Genomic DNA, 16,780 nt, shown 5'->3' on the forward strand with positions numbered 1-16,780 from the left:
TAAATGTTTAAAATATTGTGCAAGTGTTTTACAGTGACTGTTACACCCAAGGCCATGTATTTTCATTATTACTATCTTTCTGTATGTTATTCAAAAACATTTAAGTGCATTTGAATAGGTGTTCTTTGTGTATTTGTCAGTAAGTAGCTTTTTGTCACTTGCTTCTTGCATAATAAAACATGCTTATAAAGAGTTTCATTACCTATTCAGTGTAAATCTATATCCCTCAATATGTAAGAACTGCGTGTATTTGGATTTTAAGTAAGAGCAAATTGCACTACATGCTTTGAGGGGAAACAATTTTTAAGTGACTTAAAAGAACATTTCCTTATCTAATAATACCAAAGTCTTCTTTATGTCTCTCTGTCCATCCTATAATGAAGCAACAACCAAGAATATAACTGTAGATTTAAAATAAAATGAAGCAAAAAGAAAGCAAAAAAGATAGGCTGCTAGTGACAAGACCGTCTCCCCTCATGCCAGTAAAGTTCTAGCTGTGAGCATGCTCAGACACATGGGAGGTACCGAAGTTACTATATCAGAACTCCTTCTGAGGTATAAGGAGGATACATCTAATACTTCAATTGCTGTAAACCTATTGTTATTTTTCTGGTATTAAACATCTCTTCAGCCTCAGACTGATTGCAATGTTCCCTCTACTTCATTTCATCGTCCTGATAGATGTCAAAGGTAAGGCTACTACTTTCTCCCTTAAATGACTGCAATTCCAAAGAAGAGAAAACAGAATATTTCTATTTAGTTCCAGCATATTTATAGTAGACTCAATGCAGTTTTTGAGTAACAGACATCCAGTTTACACTGTCATTGTCATGATCATTAATTGCTTATAGTCCCATCCTAGCAATTTCTGGAAAGCAACAGATTTTTCATAGAAACTTGTTTTTATATGTTATTAAAATTATGGATAAAAACATCTTTAAAAATAATGTTGAATATGTCAATTATAATGAAGAAAATATTTTTAGTATTTGTAATGGAAGTATGACAAATTAATAAATTAAAATTTTGCCTTATGAAATTTCAACCTGTTAAAATAGCTTCATAAAATGTATGTAATTGTTAGTAATATGTTTCTTTGTTAACATAGTTAAACTGGGAAATGCAAAAAAAAAAAAATAGGCACGGACGAATCTAAAAATCAGAAGCTCTCCCTAAGGGCACACCTATATAAATTAAAATCATTGAAATGTACAAAAGTATACCTATGTAGATAATTCTCTTTACTGTTCTTAATTTATAAACATCTTTATTTCAGCCAAACTGCTAATTTTCAAGATAGCGGCATTTTTCTTGTAAAGTTAAGGGAAAAAATAGTCTTCGCTCAGTAAAGAAAAATATAGATTTGTACACTTGTATCTATATATCATACCCAAGGCATGTTGGATTTATTATTATTACTCAAAATATATCTGTTTAAGTTCATTGTCTTTCTTAAAGAATTTTTATAAACACCCGAGAATAAAAGAATCTGAAAATATTTTTATTCTCTATGGCACTTGTTTTAGGTTATTTAAGATTCTCAATTTTCATTAAATGAATTCAGCTGAATATTTTAATCTTGAAATAAAAGGCAATATTTGTGAGCAGTTATTTACAAACTTCTAACAAATAAAATATTTTTAAGTATTAAATTTTACTTTGAATTTGAAATACTAAAATTTTGTTTCAAAGTATTATTCTAATATACTTAACTTGATTTTTATTTTGTATTCTAATCCATTTTACATGAAAACGTAAGTTATCATTTAAGTGCAATCTTACGCGTTTCTTAAAAAGAAAGAATATATAAACTCACTTGACATGAAATACAGTTGTAGAAAGCAGTCCATTTCTTTGATTTAAAGTCTTTCTTCAGTTCATATCCTATGCACATTTGTAATATTCAATTTAATATGATTTTTAAGAATAGAAGGTAAGAAAGTAGATTCTCGGATCAAAAACACTTTGTAGAGGTCATCTGTACCCTTAATTCTTAACTGTACAGGATGCAACTATAGTTAACCAATTTTTAGTACTGCTTTTGCTTGTGGTATGTATTTAATTGATTTTGAAAAGCAAAATCTTTAGGAGACAAAAAACATCTATTCACGAAATAACCTTTTTCGACTGACCACAATGTAATGGTATTCTTTGAACTAAAAAAAAAGGAGGAAAGAAATTTTAAACAGAAGATTTTCGTTTTTTATTTCTAAGTAAATGCCGTAGACCCACAGTACTAACCTGATAAATTTTCCAATTGTAATTCCCTGGAAGTTTTAGTTTTCTGATTTTACATTACTTTTGATTGCTAATTTAACCCTTTATATTTAAACTTATTTAGTTTCAAAGTTAGACATATTAATGCTTTGGTATCTTACTCCTATTAATAAAAATAATGATCATTTGCTATGTAATTAGTGAAAACTTTTTTCACAGTTAAATTGATAGAGTTAAAGCAGTTAGGCTATAATAAAGAAAAGTCGTTCAAAATTATGTAAGAGCACAGATTGCTTTTTAAGTTTACATAAATATTTGTGATAGATTCTTAGGTTAGAGCTAAATAAAAGGAAAAGGTAGACATTATGCTATTATCTTTTCTCTTCTGGCTATCATCACCCTTGGGTCCCTAAGGGGTGAATGATATTGACTAATGTAAGCTACAGACATTATCCAATTAGTAAGGATAACATATCTTCGTATAACTTTGTACATGTATTTTATCATCGGTTTATTCACTGGGTATCCTTGTTAACCAGCCTCAAGTCACCTCCTCCCAACAAAAGTTTTGGTGGACTAATCATGGACAATACCACAAACCAAAAATATGGGTTTCTATGGGAAATTAAAAGCACGAAGTGCCCAGAATGCTACTTGGTAACTACCAGTTACTACTTAAATAATTTGGTAACCTTCAAAAAATGGAGTCAATGGAACATTGCCTGAACAATATTTTGAAGTGAGCAGTGTTTGACTGCCCCCTAGTGGACAAGTTTAAAGCTCAGCTTGGATGCTTTTTGTAAGTGATGTCACTTCTAATTGGTTACTGTGACTTGAGAAAAGGTTTTCCAACTCAATTTTAATTTCACACAATGGCATCATGATGCTGGTAGCTGTGAAAATCAATTATACTGCAGGCCAGTCATACCGAGAGGCTAACGCAGCACCACTAATGAAAAAGAAACTCACCTGCTTGAGGGCTGAGAGAAGCCTACTGTGAGGGAAGAGGGAAAATACTAGAAACCCAGAAAGGAAACTTATTTGAGATGTGTTCTCTCTAAAGGTAAAGACACCCTGCGACAGACGTTTATTCATTTGTTCATCTTATTGTAAATAAATATGACCAGATATCTTAAGAGTTTTAAGGACTTTTACTTGAACTAACAAAATTGGCTGTCAACTCACCTGGATTTTAGAGACAAAACTGGTATGCTTTCAAATAAGCTAGTAATGACAAATGGTACACTTTTATCCTAGAAAATTGTGGCCTGAATAAAATTCAGTTAACTAAGAATAGTTTTTATGTACATAATTACATGATGATAAATTCACAGTATATATGTATGTACATATATATATATACACACATACACATGGTTTTTAAGAACCCAAAAGTGGCTTGCTTTACTTGTTTGGTAAATATATAACGTAACATTCATCAGGGAAAAAAAAATAATGTGCTTGTTTTACATGAGAAGTAGTAGTGGAATTATCTGAAAATAAAAAATATCTACCTGTCTTCTATGCTTTATTCACACACAACAGTTTCTCACCAGTCATTGAGTAGGTATGGAAAAAAATGAAATTTGCAGTAATTTCACTGGTGTTAAATACTTCAGAAAAGTGTCTTAGAGTCAAAATAAAATGATTTGATTTAATGTTCCTATGATTAAATAAACTTTTGAACATCGTAAGAGTAGAAAGGAGTTGCAATTGAGGGACTGGCTTTATTAATAAACACTTTTAAAAGAGGTTCACTGTGATTGATAAAATGGTAGACCTCTTTTCTTAAGCTGCTCTTCCTTTCCGCTGTTCTTCTGGCATCTGTTCTTACTTCTGTTCTTCTCCTGGGCATTCCCCCACCCATCCCCATGGGTGCTCCTCTCTTAGATTCTCCCCCTACCACATCTACCCTCTCTTCTCACTTCTGGATGCATCTGTCTCAGATGCCCGCCTGGCCTCTTGTACTGCCCTATGTTCATCTCACCCCCTCACTGTGGGCTCTCTTCCAGGTTTCCTAGCCTCTGAAACATCCTCTCTCTCATCTTTCTGCCTCCACTTTTCAACTCTCTTGCTCTTTGAGCCCTTACCCTCTCCAGCTCAAGCTTCACGCTTTTCACATCTCATGCTCCCTAATTCCCACACCTACTCCACTTTGTTGTTAACATCCTCCCGGTCATTTCCCCTTGGGATCCATCTGCCCTCCTATTTCCTCCTTCCTCAAGCGTGCCTCACCTCTAATCACCTCCTGGTGTTCTGGAGCTTCCTCTCCAGGTCTTCATGTGTCTGCATTGTTGCCCTTTGGGGCCCAGGCCTCCTTTCTGTAATTTGTGGCTAGCCCCGTGGCTCCTGGCCTGGTCAGCAGTCATCATTTCTGTTGTTCAGCTTGCTAGAACACATATCCAAACACAAGCAACCTGGTACTCTATCTCGTTACAGCTTCAACTCCAACTTGGCTAATTTTGTGGATGGGTCCATGGTGATTTCTGGACAATTCTGAAATCCAGAAAGCTCTGAAAACAGAGTTTGAACTCTTTTGCCTACAAAAAATAATTAGGATTGACTAGAAGCCATTTAGAGCCTTCACTTATAAATTTAATGTAAATTTTCACACACTGTGATATAGATAAATTTGATTATGTGATTTTTGTCCCACACCCACTAGACAATGTTATGTCATTTATAGCATACACATCACATTAACTTTCTAGAATAAAACATTTTGAATTCTGAAATACATTTCTTTTAAAGTGTACTAGCCATCACCCTGTTCAGAGTACCAACAGTGTCCTGTGCCATATTATTCTCCCCAGTGCCATATGACTATTTTCTTTGCCTGGGGAAGTTCTGTTTTGCTAGAATAAGTGTTTGATGAGAGAAAGATGGACAGAGAGACAGAGAGAGAGATGATTTTAACCAATTCTCTTTTTTGTAATTCTACTTTATTTTTTACTCAATCTGTTCAGATTCTTTAAAAAAAATGTTGGTGATGATATTTTCCATTCCAGTAATTCCAACTGTATTTAAATCTGTCTGTTCTGGTTTCATAAACTTCCATTCCTACCTCTTGATATTATTCCTTCCATTATTTCTTTGAGAATTTTGATCATACAGATTTAAACTATTTTTTAAAGCACTATTGTCCGATTACCTAGGTACGAATTCTCCCTTTTCTGGAGCCCTGGACATTCTCATAAAGTGGGAGGGACTTTCCTTCTGCACACCTCTTCCTATGAGGGATCCCATAATTGCCTCAACATAGCCCACTGAAGTGTTCAAATCTGAGCTGTAGCTGATGTTCAAATCTTGGGGATTTTACCAGTTCCAAATCTCATGTTCAGTTTGCAAAGCACCACTGCTGCTTTCACTGCTGGCATGGGCTGGGCAATATCCAATTCACAACCTCTGGTGGCTGCGCAGAGCCATTTCATCCCCCACTCACCATCAGGGGCTCAGTCCTAGCACTTGCGTCTTGTAGGTCCATGTACCTGCTGGCCAGCCTTGTTCAATCCCTTTCACAAAGGGCTTGGAGCCCACTCAGCCCAAATGCTCATCCAGTTTCAGCTCCCTGTCCACCTAGGAGGCTAGCTCCTCTCATACCAGTGTGTTTTTCTCTATTCATGTTCTGTGGAGAAGTGTCTCTTTTATAAGCTTAATGTTTTAATGAAGAAACATAGTATCAATTTTTTGTGTGTCTATGGAAAACTGTATTGTGGGGAGCATATCCAGAACTTGCTCACAACAGATCATCTTGATGCAGAGGCTCAGAAAAGAAGGTAATTTTCATTCTTCAGATTTTGTCCTATCAGAAATTGGACCCTGGGGGGCATATACACCAGAGATTTAGAGTAGTAAAGTGACGTGCCATACAAATGTAAGGGGTTTGGGAGGGGAGGAAGCAGGGTGGCAAGGATGCTAGATTTAGGGTTAGCAGAACTGTCTTCAAGTCACTGCCTTGCCCTTTTCTAGCCGTTTGGTCTTCAGCATATTAAATAATTACCTGGGGATCCCTGGGTGGCGCAGCGGTTTAGCGCCTGCCTTTGGCCCAGGGCGCCATCCTGGAGACCCAGGATCGAGTCCCACGTCGGGCTCCCGGTGCATGGAGCCTGCTTCTCTCTCTGCCTCTCTCTCTCTCTCTCTCTGACTATCATAAATAAATAAAAATTAAAAAATAAATAAATAAATAAACAAACAAATAAATAAATAATTGCCTCTTAGCCTCAGTCATAATATTGGTAGAATTGCTGGGTTTCTAAGAACCACTTGTGATGATGTTAAGGGAATAGATTCTAGCACTCCACCCTCAAGTAGATTCCATAGGTCTAGGCTGGGGCACAGGACTCTGCACATTATCGAAGCAAACCAGGTGATCTGATAAGCTGTCCTATGGATGATCACACCTCTGGAAACACTGGTATTACAGTTAGCACATCAAAATATAAGTTGACTTTTTTCCTAGAAGAGATGCTAATTCCTTGCTATATTCTTTGTGCATATGAGGATGCTAATTGGGTTCACTGCATTATTTAACATATTAATTCTACATGAATTTTCTTTAATTTTGAGCACTGTAAGAACAAATTAAATTTAGCAAGGGAATAGCTGAACCTATATTGTCTAATGATCAATATACAGCCTCTTAATAGGTAGTATGATCTAAAAAAGTATAATTACTATGCACATTTAACTGTAAGGTAGTCGCAATGTTAATTACCCCTCCCTTTTTTGGAAAGAAACAAAAAACCTATGACAAAATGGCTAGGGAGGCATCTCTTCTGATGTAGAGTGAGATCCTTTTTTTTTTTTTTAATGGTCACCTGGTTTTCATTACCCACTTTTTTGCTTGATTATGGTCCAGCCAGTGGACACTAGAACTAGTCATTTCCCAGTAGCAGGACAAGAGTGCTAATTCAGACACTGCCTTCATTCCTCTTCCCTCCCTTACCCTCCCCTCCTCTCTTCCTCCTCCTGCCCACCTCTCTGTCTCTTTCTTATTTACACTTTCGTCTGAGATTTTCAGGCTCAACCATACAGGCTAGAAATAGTGTATCTATTATTGTAGGTATTTCTACTTTTAACTTACTTTCATGTAAATTCATGAAATATAAGAAATTCAAAGATAGTGATTTACTTCCATTCTTCGTTTGAGGGCCACTGCAAAAATATTCCCTCAAAAGCCTTAAATTCTGTTTGAAAGTGAGATAAGAGAGTCTTTAGGTAAACTTACTTAGAGTCAGGAAAGGGATAATATTCCATGCTTAGTGTTGGTGAAAAATTCTGTTCCCTTGTTCAGAAACCATTCCTTTCTGGCTGTTTCCTACTTCCTACTTACAAATACCACTCTAACTATAACTAATGCTAAAATTATCTGCTTGGAAAAACAAGTTGCCCTTACTAAGAGCACAGGGTTTTGCAAAGGTGGTGTGATTTTTATCCAATGTATGAATGAATTGCAAGAGTTTTGTAAAGAGCAAAGCATGAGGAAATTACTTGTGCTATAACCTGATTCCCAGACACAGAGCATATACTATAATAAGCCACTGTGGGCCACCTTACCCCATCCTAAATAGAATCTACTTGGAATTAGGAGAGACCTAACCACCTCTCCTCTTCCATGGTGGGTAACTCAAAGCAAAACTGCCAACATAAAAAAACTAAAGCATTGATATTAGAAACATTAAAAAAGAGAAATGCACATAAAGCTCCCATATGCACCTCACCCACGTTGACGTCATATCTGGCACATGATCACTCAAGTTGGGCTTATTCTTCTGACATGGATTATCAGGTAGTACCTGTGTGCTCCCCACTTCCACATACAGGAATTTAGGTATGTATAGTCCCATTATGGAAATAGTATTGCTCTCCCTGAAAATGTTAATTAAGTTTAGATAACAATTTTGAGGCATATAGTATGTGCTAAAAACTTAAAACTTTGCTAGGCATTTGGAGAATCAAAATTGATACAATAGGTTTCCTTCCATCAGTATGGCACAGTACTCTATGGGAAAAAATATCTGTAATAATATGCCATAAATACTACAATAGAGATATGTGTAAGATGTTTTGTTTTGGAAGAAAAAAAGAGAAAGTTCATAGTTTGGAGAGATTTTGGAGGTAATTAGTAAAGTTCTCACAGAAATAACTTTTGAAATGGGTATAAAGAATGATGAAGTGAGGGGCACCTGGGTGGTTCAGTGGTTGAGCATCTGCCATGATCTCGGGTTCCTAGGATTGAGTCCCACATCGGGGTCCTCGTGGGGAGCCTGCTTCTCCCTCTACCTGTGTCTCTGCCTCACTTTGTGTGTCTCTCATGAATGAATAAATAAAATCTTAAAAAAAAAGAATGATGAAGTGAAAAGGGAGAAAAATGACATTTTGGATGTAGAGAACAGCACAAGATGAAGCCTCAAAACCTTATTACCATAGAAGTAGGGCTGCCAGGAGCCTGTTCCTGACAGAGTATGCAACAATTATAAAAAGTAGAGGAGAAGTATCCACTGCCTATGTTTGATTGGAAATGCATTTGAATGACTTAGTTTGTTCATTTCCAATACTTTATTACATGCCATTGATAAACATACCGCAATTTTTATCTATTTTATTTTTCAAAGACATCTGGGTTGTTTCCAGTTTGAGTCTGTAATGAAGAATGCTTCTGTGAATATTCTTGCCTGAGTTTCTTGGTACACAAAGGAACGCATTTCTATGGGCACATGCCTAGAAGTGAAACTGCTGACTCATCAGGTTTTCGAGGCTTGTGTTTAGCGGATGACCAACGGTTTCCCAAAGCAGTTGCTCCAAGAAACACCCCACCAGTGCATGAGAGTCTTCATAATCTCACATCCTTGCCAAATAGTGTAGTATTGGTAGTTTTTAAAATTATAGCCATACTGGTAATCTGTAGTGATATCTCATTGTAGTTCTAATCTGCATTTCCCTGCATACTAACTAGATTTAATACTTTTTCAATGTTTTTGGCCATTTGTGTATCCACTTTTGCGATATGTATCTGTTTAGTTTCTTGCCCATATTCTATTTACTGTTCATCTTTTCCTCATTAATTTGTAGATCCTCCTTCTCCCCTTCTCCCCCCCCCACACACATCCATACACTGACATACACTCACACACCCACACACATAAATTCCAGTTACAAACTTTCTGAAACATCCTCTACTCTGTAGCTTGCCTTTATACTTAATGGTATCTTTTTTCATTTTTTTCAACAGAAGTTGTTAATTTTAATATAGTCTAATTCAGCTCTTTTACTTTATGATAAATGCTTTTGTTTGTTTTCTGCTTTTGGGTTTTTTCCTTAAAATCTCTATCCTAAAGTCATAAAGGCGTTTCTCTTATTATCTTCCAGGAAGTCTCTTGGTTTACCTTTAATATTTAAATATAATCTACCTAGAAGTACCTGCCCCCACAACTGCTCTGCAGTGCCACTTGGTCATAAATCAAATGTTCACATTTGTCTGTCTTCTTCTGAACTTTCTATTCCGTTCAATTTGTCTATTGTTCATCTGTTTCCTCCAGTATTACACTGCATAAATTATTGTACCACTATAATAAGTCTTAGTTTACAGATAAGTTTTCTTGCCTTTTCTCCTTCCAGACTGACCTAGTTCTTCTTACACTTCTAGAAATATATGCCTTTTATTTATTTTTAAGATATTTATTATTTATTTATTTATTCATGAGAGACAAAGAGAGAGAGGCAGAGACATAGGTATAGGGAGAACCAGGGTATCTCCAGGGAGCCCAATGCTGGACTCCATCCCAAGACCCTCGGATCGTGACCTGAGCCAAAGGTAGACACTCAACCACTGAGCCACCCAGGCATTCCAAAATATATGCCTTTTAGAAACAACTTATCCATTTCAATACACACATACATACACACTCCTGGATGTTTATTATAATTTTTTGAAACTGTAGATCAATTGGGGGAAGAATCAGCATCTTTAAAATATTAAGTCTCCATTTATTTAAGTCTTTAATGTCACTAATAACTTTATATACTTTATATAAATGTCTTACAGATTTTTGTTAGACTTCTTCCTAAATATATAACACTGTTGATGCTATAATAAAAAGTATTTTTTAAACATTTCATTATCTAAATGTTTGTTGCTGACATACAGAACTGATATTGATTTTCAGAAACCATCCTAAATTCACTAATACCAATTTTTTTGTTTTTTTATTTTCACAATCATTCATAAATAATGCCAGTTTTATTTATTCTCTTTCAATATTTAAACCACTGATTTACTTGCCTTGTCTCACTACATTTGCTAATCCTCCCAATATCATGTTGAATAGATGTGGTAATAGTGGACATTGCTGTCCTGTTCCCAACCTCAAAAGTAAAGCCTTCAAAAATCCACTATTAAGTATATTATATACTCTCCATTTTTACAGATATATTTTATTAAATCAAGTAAGTTACCTTCTATTTTTAGTTTGCATAGTTGTTTCAAAGCCAGAACTTGATAGATCCATCTCTGGAGCCCTTGTCATAAGCAAAGTTAATGACGAGTGACAGACTGAGCAAAAATATTTGTGAGTTATAGACCAGAGGGCTAAACTCTCTAAAGAATTCTGGTAACATTGCCAGATTTGATTTTCTCACACATAGTTCCAAACACTATGTTCTAGGCCACTGATGTCAGGAATCAAAGTTTTACCAGTCCAAGAGCATAAATAAGTTAGTTTTTTTCCATAAAGCTAAGTGTATTTATTTTAAAGGATTGTCTTTTTTTCCTGTGGATATCTTTCGTGTAATTTTTAATGATACAATGTTATTTTTCTAATAAATCATTATTATAATATTTAGTAATTTAGGGTTTTAAAATTTTATCTTATTGGACAAACTAAAATATTAGTAACTTGCTGCAGGTCCATCTTAATTCTTTATTTGATGGTCTCAGAAATCTTTGACTATATGTCTATCAGTGATCTTTAGAGTACTGACAAAGAAAAAAGGAGCCAATGCATTAAGGCGATATGGGGAAGAGGACCTTTAGGGAATATGGAGGAGGATATAAACCAGGGCAGTGAGACACCACAAAGCCAAAGGAAAAAAAGGTTTCAGCCTGGGGCTGTAGTTGGCTATGTCAAATGATACAGAGAGTTGAGTAGGATGAAGACGATAAAATACCTACTGTGTCTAGTAACAAAGAGGACATTAATGATTCCAATGGGAGACTTTCAGCAGAGCAGCAAGGCCAAGACCAATGCTGTGGGTGGAAGACAGAAAGATTGTTGAGAAGTGGATTCTTCTCCACTTGTATGATTTTTCTGAGAACTTCAATTTTGAAGAGAGACATGGGTCTCAGTTCTACTGTAGATATAGTAGGATTTGGGTTCACAGATGGCTTGGTTTGTTTGTTTGCTTATTTGTTTGTTTGTTTTGAAGATGAGAGTTGGTTGAATAAGATTAACATTAATTTAAAATCTAGCAGAGAGACAGGGATATTAAAATAAGGAGACAAAGATAATAATTAACAGAGAGAGATTCTGAGAACATGAAGGTGAGTGGAATATAGAACATAGATGGACTTCAGCATGGGCAGGGAAAGAGAACTTTGTCTTCTGTGCATCATAAAGGAAGCACTCAGGGCCTCAGCCTAAGACTGTGGGGCTTCTATGTGAAGCTTAACACCAGCTGTCTATGTGAATGGTGCCCCATGCTTGCATTAGGTACACCTGCCCGGGCACATGCAGCAGTCTTGTACATATGTAAATCTGTAAGTCAATGGAACTAGAATTTGGGAGAATCACCATCAAGAGTAAGAATAGTCAGTGAAAGTCCCTTGACACAGAGCAGTCAACAAATTGGGAGTGAATTTGAAGAGCAAGAGAAGGGAAAAGGGAGCCACCTTTTCTCCTTTCCACATTTCCCATGCTAAGTTTCCATCAGGTTTCACTCTTAAAAGCATTCCTTCTATGTTCCTCTTCCCTTGGTCTGCCACAGTGATCATTCTCCAAATTCCTTGCTTAGGCAGCTTTTAAGAAGAAGATAGTCTCTCAAACTCATGCAGAACAAGATAGGTATTTAAATACTAAAGACTATATTTTAACTTAAAAGAATTCATCCCTAAAGGTGAAATTTAAGCAGTTTATTGGTGAGTAGCAGAGATATTTTTAGAAGAGAAGGCATCCTGGTGCTTTTATATCCCTTATAACCCTTCAAGGGCCATGGCATTCAGTTCCATGATCCACACAAATGCACCCAGTCGAGGGAAATGTGGGGCTGAGATCTGTCCCTGCTGATGATGATATTGGCAAATTGAAGTTTCCTTTTTTTCTAAATTAAATCAACATGTATATTGAGCCTATACTGTCTTCCACCTAGTATGTCATCATTACCCCAAATCCATTTGTTCAAACTTTGTACAATTATCTCCAGAAGGAGATGGGGTGATAGTTTCTGCAGAACATCTGTGAATAGGATCCTGAGGGACTTTCACTAGCCTGAGATGACTAGTTTGTCCTAGAAGAGCATGGCAGATGTTGGGTGCTTAGAGAAATTCATTTAAGGTAGCAATCTGTGAAATGAGAAGGAGGCTGGTAAATGTATGAATAAACTCGATCTGAATCCTATACATACTGATCGATACTGTCAGGGAAGGGAGGACCAAACAGAGGTATAAAAGTATAAGATTTCCAGTTTAAAAAATAAACAAGAGACTAATCTCTCTCCACCCACCTTAACACAAAAAATTTTTTAGGAAGATTTTACTAATTAAACAAACAAATCATCCATCCCGCAAAGGTGGGCTTTTATGATGCTCATACTCTTTCTATAGGAGGGTTTCCAGAAGGTGGATTCAGTGAATGAGCTGGATTCACCTTTGCTTTGCATCGTGAATGGAGTTGCATTCAGACATCCTAGCACCTGAGCTTCAGGTGAGACTAGGCATTGTCTAACCTGTTGACCTAGCACATAGAAGGCACTCAGTTAACATTTCTGCATGTTAAATAAATGCTTCTTCTGGTGCTGCTCTTTAGAGTAAAGAGTGGCTGGCTCTTTAGTCAATGACAGAGGCTTCATCTGCATCTGAATTGAACTCCACTAGGAGTGGTGCATTCTGGGAAATGGCCTCATTAGCCAGTGTCCTCTATGTCTCCCTCTGGGACTATAGAGCTGTCATCTCTGGCATTACTGTGGAGAGAATCTCAGCCAGAACACCAGGTTGGGGCGAAAAGGGCTTTCTTCACCTTCATGCAGGACTAGTGGTGGCAAAGAATCAGAGAAAACAAAGAGGGACTCGCACATCTCCATGGATTCTTAAACTGAGGACCTAAAAATGTATTTTCACCTGTTGTTTCCCAGTAACACGAGAAAGGTGTTGGCAGGCAGCAAAAAATGTTCTTGGGCAGCAGTCCAGTTGGCCTCAAAAGGCTATCAAGGAGGCATTTAAAAAGCTCTTTGCACAGACATGTTCAGAATATTGACCAGGAGAGAGAAGAAGCCCTCACTGAGCAATTTTCTCTCACATGTTCAAACCTCCCCTCAGCTGTGTGTTTGGCAGGGATCCCATAGAAATCGCAGCAGAAGCTATCAAGATAGCTTTTATGTAGACATCCTCCATTTTAATAATCCCCAAGTTTCAATAAAAACTATCTCTTTCCACTTCTACAGATGGCAGGAAGACTAGACAGCAGAATATGCTTTCTACAGACAGCTACTGATTCTTTTTCAGTATGTACCAAATACAGAAGGAATTCTTAACTACTTTTAAGTTATATAATGACAGAAAAAATAATAAATGGAGTACTTAGAAAACTAAACAATATTTTGTTATTAAAAATATATAAGCGTGCAAGTTTGGAAAGTTAAAATCTTGAAAAGAGCTCTTTCTTCAGTTCTTTTCATTCCTAAATGACCCATTAGTCAATTCATTCATTAAAAATATTATTGAGCTCCAAATGAGTACCAGGAGCTTGGACAATAGGGATTTAGGATACAGAGAGCAAGGGGTAGGGAATAAATTTCATTTATTTATTTTCCTTCCACATAAAATTTATACCTTGAGGATGTCTTCAGGAAAATGTCATTCTTGAGTGCAAATGGGAAATTATGAGAAATGCAGTTGATAAGTTCTGTTTGCACATGGTCAGTCTTTCCCTTCTCCTTCCCTCACTGTAACTTGCTAGATGTATTCCATTTCTCTTCCAGGGACAAAGAAATAAAGTTGATCCCTCTTGTCTGTGACAATTAATTACTTCTCTTGCTTTGAATCTGCACTTGTGAGATGGGTATTTAATTGGGCCCAGCCTTCAAAGAACTCAAGGTTATCATCATGGTAAACCCCACAAGGGAACACAATATATTACCTTCAAAATATCTTAGACACAGACTTAGCTTTCTATTTTAAAATTGTCTTTACTCAAATGGTTAATCATTTCTTCTAGATCATTAAGAAAATATTATTATTATGAGGTTGTAAGGGCATTTTCATTGCTTTTTTATCATTTACAATCCCGTTAGCTTCGAAAGTGAGTTGAGGCTGCTTAAAATAGAAACGATATATGTCGCATAGCTTTTCAAATAGAAAAACATGAAGAAGTAGGGGAAGCTTTATTATAGTCCCTGTTACTTGTCTCTTAGAAGTCATATAAAAAATCCTGCAATGCTAAGGCACAGCAAGCTTTTGTTCTACATTAGAATTTCCTTCTGAAAGTCCTATTTTCCTGCCCTATGTTGAAATTGCCCTCATACTAACATTAACTGAGGATTTATCATGGGCCAGGCACTATCCAGTACTTCACAAGCATTAGCTTGTCTAGTTCCTGAACATATCATATAGAGTGTATTACCTGAACTTCATTTTAAATACAAGGAAACTAAGTTTGGAGCTTAAGTAGCTTGCTTGAAGTCTAGTGAATTGCAGAGAGAATTCCAATCCAGGCAGGTCTGATGGTCTCCAGAGTACTTCATCACTAGTGAATATTTATAAATAATGGGTCATATGCCATTTGTGGATCATGAGGTCAACTTATTGGCTTGTGATCAAGTGAATAAGATAGAATAATAATGATCAGAGTATGTCCCACAAAGTAAAAGGCAAGTTATATTCCAAGAAATTTTGTTTTCAGTGTATGTCTGTTTTTATGCTGGATTGTGATATAAAATATATGTCTGTGAGTTGCTATCATAAAAAATTTCAAAGCTGCTGCACTAAGATATATTGACTCTCAGTCATTCATGTTCCAAATACAGGAGAACTGCTGGTTTTTTAAATAAATCTGCCCTCTACAGAAATGTTTACAAGAAAGAAGAGAGTTAAAAATCTATGACTCAGTATGACTCTCCCTATGTGAATAGGCTTAACAAACTAACTCCCAGAACTGTGCAGTAGAATTTTCCTAAAATAGTCAGACCTGACTGGTCTTATGTCAAGTTGCTAATAGTAAATCACTCATCTACCACTACAGCAATAACAGAACTAATATTTTGTGCTTTGGTAAGAACAAAAATCTAATGGGTAGAAAAGCATCCAAGGGCCATCTTCTCCATCAAAGGAAGGTATAGCAGATGGAGCAGCAGCAGCTTCTGGAATAGAGTGTGCATTGGTCTGTCCAGCCATCCCCAAGAAAGACCAGCTCTCGAGTGTGTGTGGGTGTTCATTATTTTTTAAAAGGAAGTGAAAATTAGACAAATTGAGTATAAACAATTCAAAATATAATGTGTTTTCTAAGATGTTAAACTATTCTCTACGAACTTCCCGCCTACAAAAGACAATTTAGTTTTCATTATCCTCTTTCCCCATACAAATATTTGAATCATCCCCTGATCTCAGAGGTCCACTGATAACTACTGTGTTATAAAGATATTAATTAAAGCAGGAAGCTGCACTTCAAGGGGTGTCAGTCCTCTGTGAGGACGAATTCAAACTAGTCTTATTCAGGGAACATAGGAGAAGACAAGAGATGAATAGTGGCTAGGTTGAATGAAAAAATGAAGAAAGGATTATAACTAACTTTGATAAAATTACTCTGTGGATAGGATGACCAAAAACATTCCAGAAATTTATATGTAAGAGACATTCTTTGAGTTGTGAAAGCATACTTTCCAGAAAATAAAGAGGTGTTTTCCGCAAATACCCTAGTAAAATTGCGGAAGTCACGTATGTATTTTTAAAGGAATGTAAGGTGAAACTGCACATAAATTGACCAAAAGGGAGCCATGCAACACACTCATGCATGACTATCATTCATTTTCACTAATCGAAGGGAGCGAGGAGTGTTAGCAAGGTGCTCCTAATCATGCCACTGAAGGTTGGCATCATGGCCAGGGGTTCCCTTGGGTTGGTGATAAGATGTTTTTTAACATAGCAGAAGGATAGAGAACAAATCTTCTGTGACTTTCCAAATCAATTAGTTCATTTAACTTCCTTACACCTGAAATACAAAGGACAGTATCACCCATACATAAACTAGTTGAAGGATAACTGAGATAAACCACTTGTGCAAATGGCCTGGGGCACAGTAAGCTCAATGAGTGTTAGATGCTATTACTTACTATTATTTCTCCTTATTCAAATGTGGCT

At 36.3% G+C, this 16,780-nt stretch overlaps 1 protein-coding gene across 1 annotated transcript in view; it reads left to right on the top strand.

The window, feature by feature from the left end:
• Positions 1–608: 608 nt before the first annotated feature.
• Positions 609–16,780, top strand: part of RXFP2 (relaxin family peptide receptor 2) — a gene marked incomplete at its 5' end in the record, with an annotated part of 60,482 nt that continues 44,310 nt past the window's right edge. The window contains one exon of the mRNA XM_055317234.1: positions 609–690. Within this exon, the coding sequence (XP_055173209.1) occupies positions 609–690 (82 nt within the window). The remainder of the gene's footprint in view (positions 691–16,780) is intronic.

This window comes from Nyctereutes procyonoides, unplaced genomic scaffold, assembly GCF_905146905.1.
Source record: "Nyctereutes procyonoides isolate TBG_1078 unplaced genomic scaffold, NYPRO_anot_genome, whole genome shotgun sequence".
NCBI classification, from domain to species: Eukaryota; Metazoa; Chordata; class Mammalia; order Carnivora; family Canidae; genus Nyctereutes; species Nyctereutes procyonoides.